This window comes from Macroventuria anomochaeta (assembly GCF_010093625.1).
Source record: "Macroventuria anomochaeta strain CBS 525.71 unplaced genomic scaffold BU25scaffold_32, whole genome shotgun sequence".
In the NCBI taxonomy this organism is placed as follows: Eukaryota; Fungi; Ascomycota; class Dothideomycetes; order Pleosporales; family Didymellaceae; genus Macroventuria; species Macroventuria anomochaeta.
The window spans coordinates 303,605-325,179 of NW_022985393.1; the positions used below are offsets into that span (position 1 = coordinate 303,605).

At 52.5% G+C, this 21,575-nt stretch overlaps 9 protein-coding genes across 9 annotated transcripts; 6 read left to right on the forward strand and 3 right to left on the reverse strand.

The window, feature by feature from the left end:
* Nucleotides 1-4,208: 4,208 nt before the first annotated feature.
* BU25DRAFT_450880 (carbohydrate esterase family 5 protein) lies at nt 4,209-5,020 on the forward strand (the record flags this gene model as incomplete). Its single annotated transcript, XM_033709722.1, has 2 exons — nt 4,209-4,388; nt 4,439-5,020. 2 exons carry the CDS (start codon nt 4,209-4,211, stop codon nt 5,018-5,020), a joined length of 762 nt encoding a protein of 253 aa, XP_033558418.1.
* Nucleotides 5,021-5,218: 198 nt separating this feature from the next.
* BU25DRAFT_413784 (uncharacterized protein) lies at nt 5,219-5,768 on the forward strand. The gene has a single exon (XM_033707119.1). The coding sequence runs from the start codon at nt 5,329-5,331 to the stop codon at nt 5,557-5,559; it is 231 nt and encodes a 76-aa protein (XP_033558419.1). The 5' UTR covers nt 5,219-5,328; the 3' UTR covers nt 5,560-5,768.
* A 590-nt stretch (nt 5,769-6,358) lies between these two features.
* BU25DRAFT_163886 (uncharacterized protein) lies at nt 6,359-7,210 on the forward strand. Its single transcript, XM_033700756.1, has 2 exons — nt 6,359-6,919; nt 7,016-7,210. Exons 1-2 carry the CDS (start codon nt 6,449-6,451, stop codon nt 7,103-7,105), a joined length of 561 nt encoding a protein of 186 aa, XP_033558420.1. The 5' UTR covers nt 6,359-6,448; the 3' UTR covers nt 7,106-7,210.
* On the reverse strand, nt 7,211-7,738 carry BU25DRAFT_163887 (uncharacterized protein). The gene has a single exon (XM_033700757.1). The coding sequence runs from the start codon at nt 7,597-7,599 to the stop codon at nt 7,315-7,317; it is 285 nt and encodes a 94-aa protein (XP_033558421.1). The 5' UTR covers nt 7,600-7,738; the 3' UTR covers nt 7,211-7,314.
* A 228-nt stretch (nt 7,739-7,966) lies between these two features.
* Nucleotides 7,967-9,019, forward strand: BU25DRAFT_433723 (lytic polysaccharide monooxygenase; the record flags this gene model as incomplete). The annotated part of the gene is made up of 2 exons (XM_033708803.1): nt 7,967-8,480; nt 8,535-9,019. The coding sequence occupies 2 exons, from the start codon at nt 7,967-7,969 to the stop codon at nt 9,017-9,019; spliced, it is 999 nt and encodes a 332-aa protein (XP_033558422.1).
* Nucleotides 9,020-9,650: 631 nt separating this feature from the next.
* BU25DRAFT_413787 (HIRA-interacting protein 5) lies at nt 9,651-10,826 on the forward strand. Its single transcript, XM_033707120.1, has 2 exons — nt 9,651-9,963; nt 10,013-10,826. The coding sequence occupies exons 1-2, from the start codon at nt 9,721-9,723 to the stop codon at nt 10,703-10,705; spliced, it is 936 nt and encodes a 311-aa protein (XP_033558423.1). The 5' UTR covers nt 9,651-9,720; the 3' UTR covers nt 10,706-10,826.
* A 549-nt stretch (nt 10,827-11,375) lies between these two features.
* BU25DRAFT_413788 (uncharacterized protein) lies at nt 11,376-12,330 on the reverse strand (the record flags this gene model as incomplete). Its single annotated transcript, XM_033707121.1, has 2 exons — nt 11,817-12,330; nt 11,376-11,766 (listed from the first exon to the last, which is right to left on the reverse strand). The coding sequence occupies exons 1-2, from the start codon at nt 12,290-12,292 to the stop codon at nt 11,379-11,381; spliced, it is 864 nt and encodes a 287-aa protein (XP_033558424.1). The 5' UTR covers nt 12,293-12,330.
* A 39-nt stretch (nt 12,331-12,369) lies between these two features.
* Nucleotides 12,370-12,679, forward strand: BU25DRAFT_413789 (uncharacterized protein). Its single transcript, XM_033707122.1, has one exon. The coding sequence runs from the start codon at nt 12,393-12,395 to the stop codon at nt 12,633-12,635; it is 243 nt and encodes an 80-aa protein (XP_033558425.1). The 5' UTR covers nt 12,370-12,392; the 3' UTR covers nt 12,636-12,679.
* An 857-nt stretch (nt 12,680-13,536) lies between these two features.
* BU25DRAFT_493829 (uncharacterized protein) lies at nt 13,537-21,574 on the reverse strand (the record flags this gene model as incomplete). The annotated part of the gene is made up of 2 exons (XM_033711735.1): nt 14,808-21,574; nt 13,537-13,967 (listed from the first exon to the last, which is right to left on the reverse strand). The coding sequence occupies exons 1-2, from the start codon at nt 21,541-21,543 to the stop codon at nt 13,537-13,539; spliced, it is 7,167 nt and encodes a 2,388-aa protein (XP_033558426.1). The 5' UTR covers nt 21,544-21,574.
* Between the last annotated feature and the right edge of the window lies 1 nt (nt 21,575).

Here is a 21,575-nt window from a genome sequence, read left to right on the forward strand (position 1 = left end):
TAGCAACACGCTACCTCAGACGAATCTTTACTGGCAGCGTAAAGCCCTAGCATTTGGATGCAGGAGGAAGTCAGGGTTGGAGGACAACGATGAAGGTGAATGTGAGGGCTAGGATACCGCGCTCGCTGCGCTCAAGAAGAACCGCCTCAAGAGGCAGGCGACCGCCAGCGTCCCAGGCGCACGCGGAAATCGCCGCACTCGCTCAAATATGCGCCAAGGGCCAACCAACTGAGGCTCTGCGTCGGCCACCTACCGATACCTATTCTTCACCATGTGAACTTCGTTGTCCTCTTCTCGCCCAGGTTTGTGGCTAAACAGTCCCTGCCTCAAATGAGCCCCAAAACCCCTTCCTACGTTTCGAACGTCCGCGTCTACGTACCCACAAGAGTTCATGTGGAAGTACTTGCCGACCCCAGTATTCAGCCAGCTCTCTACGCAGGCAGACCTTGTCACCCCGAGAACTGCAGATGGCCCGTGGTCACAGAACCTCACCACAGAGCCACTCTCAGATGTTGACATAGCCAAGGAAAGGAGCCGAACGATCTCCAGTCACCCCATTACAGTGCCAGATGGCTTCGCTCACGAGCCGTCGGGCGCAGTAGGCACTGACGAGGCACGTGACTTCACCACAGCCAACTATCGCAGAATTCAAGGCGTAATCTTCGGTGAACGGATCGGATAATGAGCCTACATTCAGAAAATGGCCCTGGGAAGAATCAATACCTTTGACATCGAAGTAAGCAAGAGTGCCGAGATGATTCCAATGGTACTTCACTAAAAAGCATTTCACGATCCGAATGGAGGCCTGAAGCGCAAAGCGGACACCATCACCACTGTAGCCAACATGAAACAAGAAGAGAATTCAGCAATGCCAGCTACTCGAGTTGTAGTAGCCGTCAGCCTGCAGGATTAGGATCGGCTCCGAGGCCCAGCCTCGATCTGTGATCCTGCGCAAATGTCAGAACTCGAGATTCTGAAGACGAACATGGTATCTCTACTGATGATACGGAAGTTGTAGCCAACACATGACGTCATAAAAGACTCAAAGTACCGATTTTGAACAACGTAGTAGCCTTCATCGTTGCCAGTGTCTCAGTCGTCTCCAGAAGTTCGACCTCGAAAGTTAGTGGAGCGAAGCAGAACGTGGGCGCATCTGGGGCGGAGTTCGAAAACGTTATGCCACGTCCATACAAGACCACCATTACCCTAAAGGCGACGGAGAAAGCCAGAGCTCGAGCTCAAGCACAAGCCGTTGCCAGCACAAACCCCCTCACTTGCCGCCTCGCTTCAAGACTTTGCACCTCCTCCGATCTCTAATTACTCAGGCTACGGTTCCGTCCTCCAACGCCCAACCTCTCCTCTCGTCGACCCCTGCCAACACTCCGCTTACCATAGGCACACGGCCGCCTCTTGTATCGTCTTCGAAGCGCGCAGCCGAGGAACCTCTTATCAAACCGGAAAAGAAGAAGCGAGCGATGCGACCCTACTGCACTTCGCGCAAAGATGAAAAGGGCAAGCAGCCAGAATGTGACCACGTCCTCCCTTGCATAAGCTGCTTGAATGACGGCATTGAGGTCAACATGCGGGTACGATCCGGCGCATGCCCTCAAGTACAGCTTCACTCCTCCATTGCAAAAAGACGTACCTGGTGCCGATCTGACGAAGGGAATGTACCTCGCCACGACAGTCAAGTGAGACAAGACTACGGGACGGTGAGGAATGAGGGACAAGCTAAGACAAAGATTGAGTACCTCCAAGCTTCGTACATCAAGATGTACAGTACTTGTCGGATGGCAAGCCTGTCCCGGCACTGAACCGATTGACACCGGCACATCCGGCTACACGGCTAGGTCACAGACAGACTATTGTAGTCAACATGAAGCAAGATGTAAAGTTAAAATCGCTGACGTGCAAGGCTGTAGTAGCCGTTGAAAATGGGTTGCAGAGCACAACTAGCTTCGAGTCGAGTCCTGATTACGGTTTCTGCAATTTTTGAAAACTCGAAGCTTAGGAAATGAACAAGTCGTTCCGTTTGGTGAAGTTGTTGTAGGAGAATTGTAGCCAACACACAGCGTTAAGAGGCTTCGGAAATGCTGATCTTGAGCGATGTAGTAACTGTTGTCCACCGATTTCTTGAGCGTAATTACTTGAATGTCGCCAACGGAAACGCGACCTTCAACGGTTACCAAGTCAATCTTCGCAGCCTCGCCGATCACAGCAACAACTCTGTTCCCTGGCTCGTCTGGTTCGCCGAATGTTCCTTCATGTTGTACTTGGATACCATCTAAGACTTCATAAGGTGCCACGCTTCTACAGAGAAGGAGTCGTAATACATCAATGACGCATTGTATGAGAACGTTGCAGAATATCGCAAGTGGGCAGAGCTTGACAAACCCGTGGGTTTTGGTTTGAACTCGACATGGCCTCCCACCCAGAGGTACCACGGAATTCAGGCTGGTGCGCAGTGCAGCAATAACAGCTGCAAAAACCTGGTGCTACAACACAAACATGCGCTATATGAGCCCGCTATAATTGTCTCACTTGATCCTGGGCGTCCTGGAGAGAATGTGGAATGTCGACCATGCGGGAAGTATCGCGAAGTCCACGAAGGCGAACTTAGACCTTAACACCTGGAAACGAAGTTCGACTTCATGAGAACTGCACCAACTTCAGAATCCTGTTCGATCCTCCTTTGCGACACTCGCCTGGTTTCTCGGCAAGTATACTAAAGTTATCTCTCTCTTCGTCGCCCTTACGATGCCGGACTATTATATCGACCTTGCATGATCTGAGAGGGGCATTGTTTGTTGAGCACATGCTAATACTAAGCAGCAACTTCTCAAACAAGATGCCAAATGGCATCAAAATCAGAACAAGCGCAGCAATCGCAGCAGCATCCTGTAGCCAACACAGTATACGTGAGAGATACAATCAAGTCACATCTCGAGATCGAAGTAGCCTTTGCTAACAGCTCTTTGGGAACTCTCACTGTCGAAACCTATTGCTCGTCGCCCTCGCCTCATGATCATATGCTGCGTCGCTGCATGTCGCGAAGTAAGCGTGCTGCTCAACCGGATTGCCCTCCGCTCAGGTCGTCTTGTCGCAACGAAGAGCTTTCTTAATTGATGCGCAGTACAGCGATGACCCCTCGGTACTTTTGTCAACCACGTTTCAGATCTGAAGTGGAGGGTTGCTTTTCGCGCCACACGAGATCTTGAAACGACCGAGCGCGGTCAAATGCCGAGGCAGCCTTACCAATATACACACTTATCAAGACACTAAATCGACACGAAAAGCTTGTGTCCACTTGAAGAGTGCAAGCACCCAATGAAGAAAGTAGTTCGAGAGCAGCCCCTTTGAGTGCATTCTTGACTGCGCCCAAAGGAAGACTTCACGTCATGCGCAGGTTTCCTGAGACCGCCGTTCTCTTGTCAAATTCATGTCCAAACACTGACACATTGGACAGGTTGGTTTGAGCCAATGATGACGGTCACAGACAGTTGCAATGCGAGGCACGAGTGCCAGACTTGCGGCACTCCAACTACATCAACCCTGCTTACCGAACAGTATCTTGTTCCACTTTGAACCGCCATACCGAAGTATGATGTCGCCCTTGCATTATCTGAGATGAAACTCTTCGGCCACAAGGTCGATCAAAGTGGCAGTGCAACACATGGGACCCGAACTGCCCTTGTGCACATCTACTCGAGGCGAACGTTAAGCTGACTCCAACACCGAGAACCAGGATGCCTGAGCGATCAAGCCAAGTGTTTGACTCAATGCACCGCAGTTGCATTAACAGAGCTCTGCATAGGCTCGAAACGGCCAATGAAAAGTCCCATCGCTCGATGTCTTCCTCGGCATCTGACTTCGATCACTTTGACGTTCTCCAGATCGCTTGATCCTCCAAATGAAAAGATCTTCTCCTCCACTTGGCATCGTCTTGGGTCATGCCCTTGCTTTTGTTCCGACCATACCCCGGGCGGACTTGGCATCTCAGGCAATACGAACGAACTGAGGATTAAAGAGAGTCCACCGCCAACATGTAGCCAACATGTAGCCAGCATCAGCAGCACTTCGCTTTTCGATCCCCTTTACTTCACCACAGGGCCGGCCCTCCTCTCTTTCGCTTCTTCATTCATTCGCTCAAATCGTTCGACGCCAATATCAAATTTGCGACTATACCCACCGACTCTATCTCAATCAACATGTACTTCCAATCTTCAATGCTTATTACCGCTCTTGCCGGCCTTGCCGCCGCCAGCCCCTTGGAAACCCGCCAGTTTGGCCTTGGTGGAACTGGCAGCACGTCAAACGAGTTCTCTCAGGGTGGATGCAGAGACATCCTGTTCGCGTGGGCTCGCGGATCTACTGAAATTGGCAACATGGTACGAAGCTCCGCAATCTAGTGCAAATCGTAGGGTACTGACTCGGACAGGGCACCGTCGTTGGTCCACCAACCTCAGACGGACTGAAGCAAGAATTCGGTGACAACGCCGTTGCAACTGAGGGCATCGACTACGCTGCCACGATCGGCACAAACGCCATCCCTGGAGGCACGGACACTGCCTCCAAGAGGCTCATGCAGGACACCCTCAACTCCATGGCGCAGAAGTGTCCGGACTCAGTCATCGTAGCTGGTGGCTACTCTCAAGGCGCTGCCGTCAACCACCGTGCCATCGAGGAGCTCGACGCTCGTGTTCAGGACCAAATCGCTGGCGTGGTGCTCTACGGCGATACCCAGAAGCAGCAGGACAACAATCAGATCCCTAACTTCCCAGCCGACAAGGTCAAAATTATTTGCCAGACTGGAGATGCCGTCTGCCGCGGGCAACTGGTGGTTCTGCCTGCACACTTGACATACGGTTCGCGCGCCGATGAAGGTGTCGAGTTTCTGGTTCAACAGGTCAAGGGCGCTCAGGCGAAGATCAAGGCCAGGGACGCGAAGCGTGACGCGGAGAAGAGCGCTGTCGGCTTGGCTGCCACTGTCAAGAAGGTTGCTATTGCTCTCGTCGCCTAGATGAGGAAATTTTTGTGAATGTAGGCCTGGACGGCTGCAGACGATGTTTATGGATATGTGGCGTTTTTGAGGCAAATGCAATGTGCAGGCTACAACATTGACCGAAGACGTCAGCCCGGGTCTTTGTTCTGGCTTCTTGTTCTTGTTCTCCTCTTCTTCCAAACAGCGCTTCCAGTTTTCAATTTATCAATGACATCATTTTCGACCACTGTGCAAGCCTTGCCTTTTCGTGCGATCATTGCGCGAACCTATCAACCAAAGTGTCAAACAGAGATTCCACGTTGCTGCGGCCTCGGGCTTCTTCCACCATGGTGCCTGCGAAATTTGGCGCAGTCAACATTCTACCCCCGACATTGGATACACTTCAGCGCCGCACTTACGAGAAGATTCGAAGTAATGTGTACAGGATCATTGGGCGTTGGCTGTCCGCTGAACTCACTGCGGAGATCTTCCAATTCGCGCTGACTGCCGAGGAGATACCTGCCGGTCCGCGAATTATTATACCTGCAGTACACAAAGATGACAAGGAGATCACATGATACGATGATGCCTTCTCAAATCTTCGAAGAGCGCTTAAGACACCCCTGATCTGTAAACATTCACTCGAGGATGGTGTTGGCCGTTGCAGAACGGGGCTCAATATATCGCCAGTAAAGGCAACTTCGCTTACAGTGACGATGAGAAGCGCTGGTCCGTAAATGACGAGTGTGCATACCATCTTCGTCATGACACTGATGGCAGCATATCCACGTGTTTCTACGACTTGGACGATGCTGAGAGGTAGAGTTCTACTGCAGCTGGCGAAATCGGGGCGACGGCGGAGTCAGACAATGAACAGCAGGCAGAACTGGAAGTCAGAATAGCATAACAGGCTGTACTCACTGCTCGAAGGCCCCAACCCTAGTCCAGCAGATTTTTTACGATGCAATGGCACGCTGTATTCATTTACCAATCTGTTACCTTGCGATTGTCAAGTGAGTCTGCTTTGATGCCCCCGAGTTTCTTGAAAGCACACATGGGGTGCGCTTCCTGTCCGCCGTCGTCCATCTCAGAGAAGGTGGTGTTGGCTGGCCAGTGCACGACCCCGCCGTCCATGCCATTCGATATGCGCTCACGCCCAATCATCCCCCACCTGCGCGCATCTTCCGAACACACCGTGCCCTCACCACCTCAACGGAGCAAACACACCACAAGATGGCTGCAGTTTACAGACAACGGCTGACCCCGCAACGCGATCAAGTGGATGAGGTTGATCGGCCGGACCTGTTGATCGTTCAGCCCTTCCCGAAGGCGGTTGTGCTGCCTTTAACTTGCACACATCTGCATGTCACTCTCATCCTATCTGCGTTCATCATCTTCATCTTGCGACTTGAGCTAGCTCTCAATCATTGTCTTTACCGTTTATCACTAACCTAATTTTCCAAAAATATGGTCTTCCACAAGCGCGAGCCGTCCAAAGACATCACCTCGAATACAGCATACGTCACACCGTTGCCCACCTACTACTCACAGCAACTGCCTCGATGGACCAGCAAGAGCGCATTTGAAGACCAGAAGGCGTTCGACGTCAAGACTGAGCCGCTTGATCCCTGTTATCCGCAGTTTGCCATGCCCAGGTTCGATGACACTCCATTGCCGCCGCGCCCACAGCGTCGACGCCTACCGAGGAAGACCATTTTGATACCCTGGATCCTTGCAGCTATTTTCTTCCTCACCACTCTCTGGTTCACCTCGATTGCGCTCGGTGTACGCCTATTTATGGTACTGCAACCGGCACCCACCAGTCCACCCGTACAAGAGATTCGTGTCATGGTCGATGGAAACATATTTAGCACTACTGCGTCTGCATACACTTCGTTCGTCACACTATCTGCAAGCGCAGTGACAGCTACAGAGACTGTAAGCGCACCGACATCCACATATGATAGGAGCGCTGTACCCACGACCACCGGGCAGCTGGGCACGGCGCCTACACCAAGCGCTGACCCACTGAAGGTTGTCAACGAGTTCACAACGATTGCCCCGGTGCCGAGAAATGTCAAAACAAGCCCCACTGGGTTTATCACAGTCGCCAAGATGGTGTAGCGGACGACTCCCCCGGCGCGTGGGGCGAGCGAAGCGCAGTGAGCGTGTCATGGAATGAGAACTATTAGAGATTTATGAGACACCTTCAGTCTTCTCGCCTTGCGATTCGAACATATGCAGCAGGCCTTAGTGTTATTTTGGAGATGGTCGCGAGCTCTTTACGCTTCACGAGTTACATTCATCACCTTGGAGCGACTCCACGAGTTTACCTACAACACCGTGCACGTCATTACGGCATATGCGGACCCGAGCGAACTTCGAAGCGCTGCAATAACGAGATCCTGGCTGCCGCCTGTCACAGAAGTCTTGAAACAACACGGAGCGCTAAACAATGCAATGCTGGCCTCGCTAAACCCCTTGTAGCGAGTTTCAAAACACTGACCTCTCCACCATAAAATCCACCCAATCTCGGCTGACCACTTCGAGGCCCTGCGCCGCCGCCTCGCATGACAGACATTTTGGCTACACCGACATAGGTCAAGCCGCTGCCTCATGCAGATTGTTTAAGAACATGGCTTCCGTCTGGGCAGCTCGCTTCGTACTCCAAAGCAAGAATAGCGGCAACGGGTGTCGTGAAGGATCCATGCGACAACCCTGGATATCGGAATTAATTGTTGCGGCACAGGATCGAGGAACTCTCACCTTGGTCCGCAGAGTAAGAGCAGAGGTTTAAAGGCGCCGCAAGCCCAGCTTTCCTCTTCTTGATCATTCCAACGGCCAGTCCTTCTTTCAGTTGCTTGCAACAGTCCATTCATTCTTTTCATTCACTCACTATCTCACATTCTTTTCGTGATCCGGCATCACTAAGTCAATTGTTGTACATACCCTTACACAACATTTACCATCCAACTTAACCCCAAGATGTTCTCTAAGGCTATCATTGCTACCGCCCTCCTCGGCGCCGTCTCCGCTCACCAGAACTTCCACCAGTTCTGGATCAATGATGAGACACCCGGTTACCAAGTCGGCATCCGCATGCCCCCCTCCAACAGCCCCGTCACCGACGTAAAGTCTGACGACATAGCCTGCAACGTCGATGGCTCCAAGGTTCCCTCCGGCGTCGAGACCGTCGAGGCCGCTGAGGGCGACTCTATCAAGGTCCAGTGGGACTCCTCCGGCCACCCCGGCCCCATCACCCACTTCCTGTACGGACCCGTCGACGACGCGTCCCAGGCTACGGGTATCGGTGCCGGCTGGTTCAAGATCGACGAGCAGGACCAGGTCGATGGCAAGTGGGCCAACGAGATCATGCAGGCAGCCAACATGACACACGAGTTCAAGCTGCCCACCGGTCTTGCTAGCGGAGAGTACCTCCTCCGTTCGGAGATGCTTGCGCTTCACGGTGCTCAGACCGTTGGTGGTGCCCAGTTCTACAGTAAGCTCTCCCTTTCTCTACCATTCATTTGTGACCACTACTGACACCTCCCAGTTGGTTGCGCTCAGCTCAAGATCACCGGCACCGGCAGCAAGGGCGCCTGCGGCCCCACCATCTCGCTCCCCGGCGCCTACAATGCCGAGGACGACGACATCTACATCCCCAACGTGTACAACGGCTTCGACGCGTCGACCTACACCGCCCCCGGTGGTCCTGTCGCTACCTGCGGTGGCTCTGGCAACTCTACCCCCGCTACCTCTGCTGCTTCTAACGGCACCGCTATTGCTACCCCTACCGCCTCTGCCTCTGCAGTTCTCTCGGCTCCTGCTGCTACTTCTGCTGCCGCTGAGGAGACCCCTGTTGCGTCCAGCGCTGCTGCCTCTGTTCCTGCTGCTACCTCGGCTGCTGCCACATCTGTCGCTGCTGAGACTCCCGTTGCCAGCGCGACTGCCTCTGCACCTGCCTCTTCTGGCAGTGCTCTGCCTGAGGAGTTCACCCTTGAGACCTTCATTGCCTGGCTCAAGGAGCAGGCTGCTTAGAATTTCTGAGCAGTGTTCAGACGATGGGATGATAGATGTGTTGATAGAGAGACACCTTCTTGTACATATTATGTTGGCTTGGAGATATATTGATTGACTGTTCGAACGACCGTACCTTACTATAAAATACCATTGTAGCAATGTCAATTTGGTATTACTGTTTGGTGAAACGTGAACGTAAGTGCGTTCAGAATTATTGTGCCATGGCAACCCTCGAACGACATCTGGCCTCGACTCAAGGTTGTCCATACTCAATATTTCGTTTCGATGTTTTACTCATGCCAATCAAAGGACCAGAGATGCATTCGAGCTTAAGCTTCAAGCTTGAGTTCAAAAGTATCCTGGAGGTCCAACTTCGTACTGAGATGCTCTGGTTGTCGTTACATGCTCCAACGATGAGCCTGACAGCCATACATCTTTGCCTCCATAACTGTCTCCCAACCACAAACTCTGCAATGCAGCCTGCCATCTTACCTCCTCCTTTCGTTTGCAGCGACGTGCTATCTGTTCACGACTTTTGCGATAATAGTCAAAAGTATCATGTGTGATTGGCTGAAGCTCGGGAGCCGCGCTCGGCCTGCTGCTGAATAATCTAACGTCATATTGCCGAAACCCGAATCTTCCTCTTTCCAAACAGTCCAACATCGCTATTGCGCAAACTCGAATCTTTGCCCCGACGAAGTCCTCTCACACTCAATAAAATGGCCTCGATAACAATACCTCGTGCTGTCATGCGCAGTCTCTCACGAGCAACGCCCTCCATCCGTTCCAGAGCGCCGCGCATCGCCACAAGATGTCTGCACCAGAAGTCGTCGCCCCTCACATCTTCTCCAGTACAGCACCGACCGAGAGCGCAACCATGGAGTCAGGGTGCAATCTCACCATCCGCAACTATCGCACGGCGAACAATGTTCATCCAGACCGAGCCCACACCAAACGCTGATGTACGTTCAACAATCCCTCCACACGATTACCGCATATTAATTCTTCCAGGCGCTCAAATTCAACCCCAACATGCGCGTCCTCCCCGAAACCATATCCTCTCCCTTCCTCGAATACATCTCCCCCCGCTCGACCCTCGCACCACCGCACCCCTCCCCGCTCGCTGCCCAACTCATGAACATCGACGGCGTGACAAGCGTTTTCTTCGGCGTCGACTACATCACCGTGACAAAAGACTCGTCCACACCTTGGGCGCACATCAAGCCCGAAGTCTTCGCCGTCATCAACGAGACACTGACATCTGGCTCGCCAGTCGTTAACACCGTTGAGGCGAAAGCTGGTGAAGAGGGGCAGGGTGGCACCGAAGTAGACTCCCTCGCGTACGATGAGAACGACGATGAGGTTGTTGGTATGATCAAAGAACTCCTCGAGACGCGGATTCGGCCTGCGATCCAAGAAGACGGCGGAGATATCGATTTCCGCGGGTTTGTGGATGGACAAGTACTTTTGAAGTTGCGCGGCGCGTGCAGGACTTGTGACAGCAGTACGGTGACGCTGAAGAACGGGATTGAGAGCATGTTGATGCATTACATTGAGGAGGTCAAGGGGGTGCAACAGGTGCTGGATCAGGAGGAGGAGATTGCGATGAAGGAGTTTGAAAAGTTTGAGGAGAAGCTGAGACAACAGAAGGGCAGCGCGCCGGCGGCTACGACAGGCAAGGGTAGCTTGGATACTGTGGAGTAAGGAGCGGTGTGAACTGAAGTTTAGAGATACCACTACGCTCGTTCGGCTTTTGGAGGACGAGATTGTACAAAACGTAATGCATTCGTAAAGCAAGTTCATGGTATGCAAACGTCCGTTGAGTTATGAGAATAAGTGTGTACAAAGTGTTGTGAGCACGTACAAGTCAGTCTGTCCTTGTCAGCACGCGCGCAGTGCCTACATTGCCGGTTGCTCTATTGAAGTTAACAAAGTCAATACAAACATGTGATAACGCTACACCAACTCGAAGGTTGACGTACACAGATATGGTGCCATCTGCATGCCACGTAAGCAAATGAGGGGGGAGGGTGGCAGACTGAAGAAGCGCATGCAACAGTGTTCCGTATGCTATACACTCATTATGATCCTAGTGTCACTGTATTGACTACGCAATAATCCTGATTACACCCAAGTACGGGTGGATCATCACAGACGATAGGATCCGGAATGTGTTTGTGCTAATGTTCATGTATTAGGTATTAAGTTCGTAAGGTCGTATAGTACACCATTGTGTATCCTTCTCGGTCATATCCAGACCAACCCATGGTATAAAGCGTTAAGTCGTAATAGTAGTACAGTTGAAGGGTAGGTATTAGTCAACCTTCAACACCGCCCGCAATTGACAAGATATCAACCTTACTTCTCAACCAGCCATCTAGTAGTGGGTCACAGGAGTAGCGTAAGTGCCAGTGGGCGCAGTGTGGTACCCACTAGTAACCGGCTTGTTGTAAGCATGATTGTTGAGGGGACCGTGAGTAGTAGTGCCATGAGGCGCATTGACCGTCGAGCCCGTCATGTGAGTGTCATGACTAGGGCGGTAGTCACGCGCACCAGGAGCCAGAGCAGCATGGCCGGTAGTCGAGGTACCATGTACGTCAGCGACTTCCGGATCGCGCAGCTCGGTGTTGCGCTTCTTGCGCTGCCAGAACTTGGTGCCGGAGCCGCGGGTGTAGTTGTTGGTCGGGCCGGGGCCGAAACGCTTCTCCTTCTTGTGATGGCGACCGAGCAGGATTTGCACGGGGATGGAAATGAGGAAGAGGAAGCTGGGAAGAATTAGCCTGGGATTGTGTGGTGGTGGATGTGGTGAACTTACGCTCCGACGATGGCCACGGCGAAACAGGCAGTGTTCAACCTGCATGTGGTGCCGAGAGAGGCAGAGTAGGTGATCTGGTTGCCCTGGCCATTGCTGCCGAAGCCCTCCTTAGAATTGCTAGGGCCGTTGCCGAGGGGAGTATTGACGTTGCCAGTGCAGCTGGATGCACCGTCGCGGGTGAGGACTGCAACAGCGATCATGGCGCCACAGCAAAGGACGTTGAAGATCAGGCCAAGGAGAGCAAAGAAGGTCTTTCCGCCGAGGCAGCAGGTGAAGACGATAGCGAAGATCGTGTAAAGAACTGTACCACCAGAGAGACCGGTGACGGCTTGCTGCCAGCGGGAAATGTCGACATTGCGATCGGCTTGGACTGCAAGGAAGTAGGAGTAGATTCCAAGGACGATCGCAGCGCAGCAGAACTCCAGGGCATAGAGTACTGTTGCGATGGACTTCAGCGCAGCACCGCCGAAAGTCATTGTTAGGGACTAGGTGTCGACCAAGGGAGAAGGAAGAGTTAGGTAAAGGATGACAATGTTAAAGGTTGACTGGTGTGGACGATAGGAGTTGTGTTATTAAATGCTAGGTCTTGATGTTGCAAGAGCAGCCTTCTTTTATGGATGGTCCCTTCCTATGACGCAGCCTTGTATTCCAGTTTCACAAGCCTCCACATCATTCGCACGTCCTGCAGACCCTGAACCATCCTGTCACTCCTGCCTTGTTGTTCCTTCGATCAAAGCACTCATTTGTTGTCGATCACACCAAGCTTTTACCACGGCAGACGTCATGCGGTTTACCTTCACCTCGATTCCAGCATTCTAATTGGCTCATCAGTCCGACGCCACAAATGTGTTCCTGGTTTGGCCGGTACGTCAGCGTGGTGCGCCACACCCACCTTTCCTTGCCCTTGCATCGTTCGTCGCGCAAACGTCAGCTGCAAAAGCCACAGGGTCGAGCGTTGAGGCCGCGAACCGGGTGTTGGAGTTCAAGCATTTTCTCTGTGTTGTTGAATCGTGCTTAGATGGCAGCCCCAGGTGGTCTGGACCTTGTTGTTATCTGACACTTTTCGGCACTGCGTGTGATGTCTAACTTCCAAGCAGGTTTGACAGCGAACTCAGTTGGTTCGCGACGAGCCCGTGACACGCTTAGGGATGTGTTCCGCACGTGCTCGGTTGCAGACTTTGAGGAGGGCTCATCATCTGCGGTTGAGCGGGCGACCGAGGTCTGGAGAAGCGCCCTGAGGCTATGCGCAGCGTGAGTGTTCGGATCGAGTTGAATGATGATATTGATAGCCGTCTTGACGTTGAGGAAACAAGATCTTGGTCCTGGTGAGCGAGCATATCTTATTGTGTGTGAGAAGTCTTACTACTCCAGTAGTGCCAAAAGCCTGTCATTATAACTATTATTATTATTATTATTATTATTATTATTGATTGTAGCTCGATACTGCGATAAAGATGCAGGCACAACAAGGGGCGTAATGTAGTTTATAGAACGATGAAGCTGAGTTGCCAAAGGACAGACGTTTTCCTCAACATCGTTATCCTAGCACTGCAGTGAAGTAGCTTCGTTGAAAGAGTAGTCTGGAGGTACTCAGACTGTTGACACCACGGAAGTATGTATACCTTGAAACCTAGAAGAACACAGCATATTGTTGAAAGGGGTACAACCCCACATCGGCAGGCTCCAATCTAGACGCCCTCATAAACATGCAGACAACCATTTACGCAAAATCCAAATCCCCCTCCTTCAAATCCTTCTCACTAACATCAGCCAGTGGATCCTTCTTATCAAACGCATGGCTCGCCCTCTCCTTCCTGCTCATCTTCGTAATATTGTACTTCGTCCCTCCAATTGGATTCTTACCACCAGCCCCCCGCGTCCTCTTATAGCTCTTCAGCATCTTGTCCCAGCTCCCAGGATCCTTGTCCGTCTTCTTTGCGAGCTTGGCCTCAGACCCGCCTTTCGCTGTTTCGCGGATCTTCTCGGTGTTCGAGATGCCCTTGTCACTCGCGAACTTGCCCTTCTTGAAGTACGCGGCGGCGTGAGGACGCCATTTCACGGCGTCGCCTTCGGTGCCGTAGTCGTGGAGGCCGTCGGAGAATTTAAGGAGGGAGGTGTGACGAGGGGATGTCGGGGAAGTTGGTATCAGCTCTGATTTGCTTTGCGAAGTCGAGAGCTGCGAGACCGCGCAGGAGTGCGTAACCGACCAGGCCGATTACGGCTTATGTTTTCTCACCGTCTTCGTTGCCTGGACATTGCTAGCTGTTTGTTCATGTGTTGGATGCCCGGGCATTGCAGACCTATGAGTGGGCAATGATCAACTTCGTTGACCCAGAGGCTGAGAGCGCTGATGATGGCCCAAGTGTGCTTCAACGCACTGTCGCCGTTCTTGATACTCGTGTCGAACTCGACAATCTACCAACACTAGCACTAAAACCCCATCCCTAAACAAAAACTACATCAACCACTCACGAAGTTCTCAATCAACTCCGGAAACCCCCACCTCTCAAAATCATCATAAACATACATCCCAAACCGATCGGGGCAGCAATAATTGCTCCTGCGCCTATGATCCATAAACAACTCGAATGATTGATTGATTGATTGGTTTAACGTCCTATCTGAGTCTAAGACTATAGAAGGCGAGAGAAGCAGTAGCCCCTCTAGCAATGCAAAGATTTAGTTACATGAGTTTGAGTTCAATGAATGTACAAGAGATGGTGAGGGCTCAGGCCCAGATAAACAACTCGAACCCCTCCCACATGATGCACCACTTGTGCTCCGGGTGGTCTTTAGCCGGCGATTTCTCGTGATCGAAACATTCACCAGTGTTACGCGATCTGATCGATGATAAAGTTTCGTGTTCATTGTTCATCATGGTAATGCTACCTAGTAACGCCATGGATGCCGCTAAATGCAAGATGGCTAAATGCTAAACGATAATGTCGTCTTCAAAGTCAATTCCCCACGGTCTATCGCTGAAGAGCTCACTCTTGGTATCATGAAACCTTCGTAGAGTACCCATCAATGTCATCCTCTCAGTCTCAGCCGATCCAATGTCGTACACGACTTCCTTCTTTGCGCGGCCCTGGCCGAAACAAACGGAGCGCTGGTCATCACTCCAATTTGTTTCCAGGCTACTCTGCAGACCCCTCTTGCAGAATGCTAAGATGTCTGCGTACTGTGCATTCGATGGCGCCGCATCTGCATCTCCTCGGTATGAAGGCACGCCGTGTGGGACTGTACCTTGTATCATCTGCGTGATGTACGTGCTGAACTCCTCTAAATAGGTGATGAGTGCAGGTTTACCACGTCCTGTGGTCATGGTCCTGTCCACAATGTAGTCCAATAGCCGAGATATTGACGTAGCAACTTCGAACATATGTGCCAGACCCGTCAGTGTGCTTGGCTGTTGTAAAAGCAGGCTGTCACCCTTCAGCTGCTCTGTGCTACGGATCAAGGCATGCGCGACAGAAACGATGCTATGAACTGTCGAGGACAGACTATCGTGCTGATTGACTCGCAGATCGTAAACCATCTCGTCCAGCACAGCAGGCAGGCACTGTAGTATTGGTCTGGCGATAAGGTGGCCCGCGCGCGACGAAAATGCCCCTTCGATGTAGGCTGGGAAGATGGCTTGAAGCAGCACGGTCCGTAGTGCCACACGGCCGGTGACAGGCGCTTCGTCGGTGCAAAGAGCCGTCGTGAGCTGATTTACGAGGTACACTTGTTGATTATCGGCGGCGGCTTGCTGCGCCACAGTTTGTATAAACACAGATAGTTGTTTGGCAGTTCCAGAATCCTTGACCTTTGGCGCGTATCCGCACAGTCGACCGACGACGTATGTGGGATCTGTAGAAGGCAGTGGGAAAGCCACCGAGTCTGTGAAGAAGGGAAGGACAGGGCATATGTCGCCTGCGTACTGCTTCAAGAACTGAACAATCTTCTGTACGAACTCCACATATGCTCCGGTTCCTGTGGTTGCTTGCTGTAGCTGTTGGTAGTTGCTCTTGAGCCTTGCCATGAAATCTTTCAGCATCGCCGCATACATTCTCTTTACCTCAAAGGTGCGCGCCGGTTCTTGTACAGAGGTAGCGTACACGTCCTCCCGCATGTTTGAGAGTAGGCTCGATATGAGGGCAAGGCGCCTTGAACGTAGGGTATCGGCCGTGATGTCCAGACCACCATGTTCGACTCTAAAGAACGGAAGATTCCTCAACAGGGGGTGGTCTTCATCCGTCCGTACGATAGCGTCCAGAAGTCGATGCTGGAATCTGAGCATGGATTCTCGATCAGCCAGACATAGCAACAAAGCTGTTAGGAACTCGTGCCGATGCTCCTCGTAAGCAGCAAGGTCACAAGGGATTACGGCCGACATGAAGTATGGACCGAACTTTCTCGTCTGCTCGGTGTGACGCAGCTGTTGCCAGGACACCTGGCTGAACGAGTCCATGTAGTGCGACCATTGCTTTCCACCGGCCAGAACCTGATCGCCAGCAATAAGGACCCATGTGTCGACGCAGTCCATGAGGAGGTTGTCATCCGGCGGACACTCAGCGCCAAAAGCGTTGGACATCAGGTGCCATAGAGGTCCTTGTATGAAGTCGAGACGCGAAGGGCGAGGTATTGCCTCAGTCTGAACAGGTTGCAGTGTCTCAGCATCATCCAAGTCGTCCAGATCCGGAAAGTCACCGTAGTCCTGACTCTCCTCGCTCCTGGGCTGGCTCTCCTGCTGCTTGATCTGGGCTCTTTGCGTAGATGTGTATTGTCGAAGGACTGCTAGAGTGTCTCTGATTACGCTGAGAAGTCGGTGATCTTCCAGGTGTGGAAGTTCGAGCAGATGAACAATGTCAGAGTCAACCAAGAAAGTCGCAAGGCTGGTCTGATCCTTAGCGTGCTCAATGGCCTTCTTCATGCCTGCGATACTATCACGCAGCGTTGCGATGACTTGCTCCTGATTTCTCTCCATTGTCTGCCGTACCATGACCGCAGACACCTCGGTTGTCCCGTCAAGAACTCCTGATTTGAGGTAATCCTCAGCCTCGGTCTTAGCTAGTCGGTACTGCTTCAAGGTCTCGTGCATGATATCTCTGTACCAGAGAGCGAAGGGCTTCGCAGATCCGTACGGTTCATCTGCTGACAGCTGGAAAGTAGTCAAATTCGCCCACGCACGTACGCTGACTCTACACGCTTCGCGATGTGAGGTCTCGTGGCTTACGAGGCCTCGGATGCGATCCAGCTTCGGACGACAGGAGGGTGGGGCTGCACAGTAGAGCGCAGACAGTAAATAATGGTTGTTGCGAAGGGCAGCTAAGCTCTCCTCTTCGAGTGGTTGATCCTTCGGGTACGTACGGCCATGGTTGGGAATGCGTCTGAATACAAAGCTTCGTATCTTTTTTTCCGGGTACGCATTATTCATACCCTGCAAGCCTGTGACCAGGCATTTGAGTGCGATGTGGAACGAAGCCTCGTTGGGTACGAGTGTCAGACCGCTTGCTGCTGCGAAGTCTTGCAAGAAGTTCACTGAGCCTGTGGCAGTCTCGCGTCGAAGCGGCTTCAGCCCATGCTTGCCAAAGAAGTCAAAGATGACATTGAGGATCTGGTCGGGACGCTTCCAGTGCCAATCGTTGATAAGGACGTAGCACCTGGTAAGATTGACGCGGATGTAATCGTTGATTGATGAGCCGTTCTGTCCACAGGTGCCAGCATAAAACCCACAGATCCGTTTCAAGAGGTCGCATAGACAGTTCCAATTATCCTTATCGAAAGACCAGGTTCGAGTTCGATCAGGAATGCCTGACAAGTCAAACTCGGTGAAGGGTAACAGCGAGAATACAGTTGCCCAAACGTTCTCGAAGACCCGCACATGGTTTGCCGAAGAGAGAGGCGATGATAGTTCTTGGCTGACCAAATCCCAAAAGCCCAAGGTTGGTATGTTGAGCAGCTCTAAAGCATGCATACAGATGACGACGCTCTCAACAAGGGCGTCATGGCCTTGAATACCGTTCTCGCGCTCTTTGTGGAGTTTGTTCTTTTCGTGGAAGTCATACAGTTCTTCTGTTCCTTTAGTGATGCCATTGACGGTTAGTCGAGAGATGTCCTCGATGGTGACCAAGAGCTTGGCCTTGTCGCGATTGGCATTCACAAGATGTTGTGCGATCTGCTGGACCTGCGTACTGACGACAAGCAGATGACTCAGCACGCGATTAGTGCTCCGTGCCTGCTCCGGCAAACAAGGAACCTCACGTCGAACGAGTTGCGCTGTAGAGACTCGATCGAAGACCATCTGCAGAAGATGTTGCATCTTGATTGTGAAGTCATTTCGGTCGATCGGATCTAAGAAGCTAAGGTGGCGGGTAAAGTACGATGCCAGCGCCCGCAAGACTGTCGAAAGAGATACTAGAACATCGACCAGGGGTGTTTCGCCGTTTTCCTGGTCACCGCTGTCGCCTAGAGGTAACAAGATTGTCGTCATCAGCTCGTAGATTCGTGAATACGTCTCGTTGTTCCACGGTCCACATCGAATGGTCGTTGAGCCCTGCGAGACTGTGCAGTATCCTGCAGACTCGTCCAAGTCTCGAGTGTCATGCCTGCCAATTGATAAAGCTCGTCGCAGATCTTCGGAGCCTATGAAAGTGTCCGAATGAAAATATGTATCACTTTTCAGTGGTGTAACGTCGAAAGTAGTAGGATATCGCGTGCCAAAAGGTCCAAGTCCTTTCAGCACATTTCCGTATTGCTCTATGGAGACGCTCTCGGTTGACACCAAGACTGGTACAGCAGCAACAGGGTCGAACATCGGCTCGCTTGGCTGCCTGTACTCTCGCGCATCAACATCAAGTCGCTTGGCCTGGGGCTTGCGTACAAGACGCTTCCTCGGTATGGGAACATTTTTAATGGCGCTGGCCTCCATGGGACTTTCGCTTTGTGACTTCCCAATGTCCTTGGCTGTCGGTAGAGGTGGAAGCACAGCATCATCATCGGCGAGAAAGCGCGCCAACTGCGGATTTAGAAACGGCTGCTTGGGAGCTTGGTGGATGCCAGACTGCTGTTCGACACGCTGTAGACCCTTCTGAAACGCCATCTTTCGGTGACTGCTGCCAAACTTTCTCTCGTCGCCCTCCAGTTGCGCGGCCCTGAGAGAAAGCGGGCCACGCTGGACCACCTTCTCAGGTCCCTTGAAAGCTTGTGCTACCTTCTTCGGTCGAGATGATTTGCTGACGAGAGTCGAGGCCCTCTGGAGCATCTGAAGTGCAGGGGCCACAGTCTTGCGTTCCTGCGACCGCTGGTTCGATATCGTGGGTACCAGATCGGTGTCGACATCATTGTTAGCATGCTTGTCAAGACTACTCAACCGCAGAGGTTGCTGCCAATTGTCTGTTGTGTCTGCTAAAGGTGGACGGTCGCCTTGTCGTTGACTGGTGGTGGGCTTGACCTTGGGCTTCAAAAGACCTTGTCGCCACTGCCGAAGGGCAGCGGTCGCGTCTTCTGTATCTCGGGCGGTATGCAGGTGAATCTGCTTTCGACGAGGACTCTGACGAGCTTGATTGACATCTCGACGTGCGGCGCGCCTAGCAAGCTTGAGGAACTCGGGCACAATTGGAGGCAGCTCAACATCCATCACACTGAGAGCTGGTGGCGGTGTACCATGTGGTCTTCTAGGCCCGGCATGCTTTCTTCGTGCAGGAGGGCCAGACGTAGGCTTTGCAAAGCGACTGTCTTTAGTAATGCCGGCCGAGATCTTTGTCCTTTTCGGATTTCCAAAGGCGTCTGTGATCTTTGGCTGTCGCCTTCGCTTCGCCCCAGAACCTCCAAGAGTAGGCAGCTGCAATCGATCATGCTCCATGCTTGCTAGGTCGCCACCAGAGTCGGCGTAGCGATCGTCAAACATCGCAGCCAGGGCCAATGCATCTTCGACTGAGTCTTGTACATTGTTGACTTGTCGGTATGCAGAAGGCTCGTCTTCCTGATCGGACTCATCTGAAATGACCACAACGCCTGCTGGTGCTGCAGTTGGCCTAGCAGGATCGGCAGGACGACCAAGTAGTCTGGAGACTCGTTGTGCTACACCTCGCTGGGGTTCTGATGGCTCGGGGGACAGTGTAATATTCAGTCGAGCTCGTTGCCGAGCAAGTGCTTGTCGTCGTTCCTGTGCCTGTCGATCGATTCGAAGCCAGGATGCCGGAAGAACACCTCTTATCTTTTTGCTGACCCTCTGGAGCTCACCGACCACTTGCTCTGACTCGCTGCCAGCTGCATCCGAGTCTGACGACGGTTCGTCACTAAGGACGATTCTTGTCGGACGACGCAGCTCTCCGCCGGATCTTTGAGCGCCGCGAGGAACGGGATCTGAGTCCGAATCGGGCAGCAGCTGAGGATCATCGTGGAAAGTTGAAGAGTTGGATGGCGTAGGCAGACTGTCAGCATTGCTTGTCGAAAGCACGTTGCGTAGTTGTGCCTTGTGTGGAGGGCTACTCGAGCATGGCGGCGAATTTGGGGGGACGGACCAGATATCAAGAGGGAGAGGACTGCTCTCGGAAGTTTCTGCCGGTGTAGCTAGTGCTTGGGTCAGAGACACATTCAGTCTCCTCCTTTTGACTGGCTTTGGCACACGAAGCTGAGTGACAGGGGATTTGCGCCGCGATGGATCTAACCTTGGCCGTTTAGTAGAACTATGCGGTTGGGCATCCTTCCTTGTTGGTTGGGTAACAGGTGTTGAAACGAAGATCTCTGGGTCCGGGGGACTGCTGGAGTAGTCTCTGAATGGGTCGAACTCTTCTTCTTGCGTTTCGACATTGTTCTGACCTTGCCTCCGCTGCGGAGATCGTTCTCGAGGAACCGGCTTAAGGCCTCGACTCTGTACTTCTCTGCGGTATCGTTCACCTTCCAGCACGTATGGATGCAGCTGGATTGGCTTTCGTTGGCGGAAATGGCGTCGTCTTGCTTCCTCCTGTGCAAGCTGCTGTTGTAGAGCTGTCGAGGAAGGAATTACCACCTGGACGGCGGTCCGTCGGCAAGGCGTGGCGTACACCGTTGCCGGTCGAGGCTCCCCATCTGACAGATCTGAAGGATAGTCGGACAGATTTGACTCTCCATCTGAACCTTGGCCCAGGTTCAGCTCATCCTCCGAATCATCTGAAGGAGCCTCAACTCCAAACTCGCCCAGGATGGTGGAGGCCTTTACATTCTTCAGCTCACCGCTTCTCGAGAACTCGTGCACCGGTTTTGTGGTCTCTCCGAGGATTTGCGAGGGGATTGCAGCGGGAGCTTGAAGTTGTATCTCCTCCTGAGAGATGCGCTGGAGGGTCGGCGATCGAAGCGATCGCGAAGAGAAGTCTGGCTTCTGTGATCGCGGCTTCAGATCCGCTGAACTTTCAAGTGAACCTGGGCTCCCGGAACGGTCGTCTTGAAAGGTTGGTCTCGTCGAGGGCGTAAATGGCGAAGGCGTGGGTCTTTTGGGCGAGGTGTGTCTTGTAGGTGTTTGACTGATGAAATCCCCTCCAAATGCCACTAGAGGCTCGTCCGAAGCTACAGCACTACTTTCTGCATCTTTCTGGTCTTGTGCTACCGCATCTTCATTCGGATTCTGCCCATCCTGAGCCTTTAGAACGCGCTCGACGCGTCCACGTGGGCGTGTATCTTGCTTGGAGTGTTGACTCTCAATCTGAAGCTCGTCTTCTTCCTCATCCGAATCCTGGACAAATCCTTTCTGGCGCCATTCGGACATTTGGCCGCCTCTGCATGTCGTTCTGTGTTCGA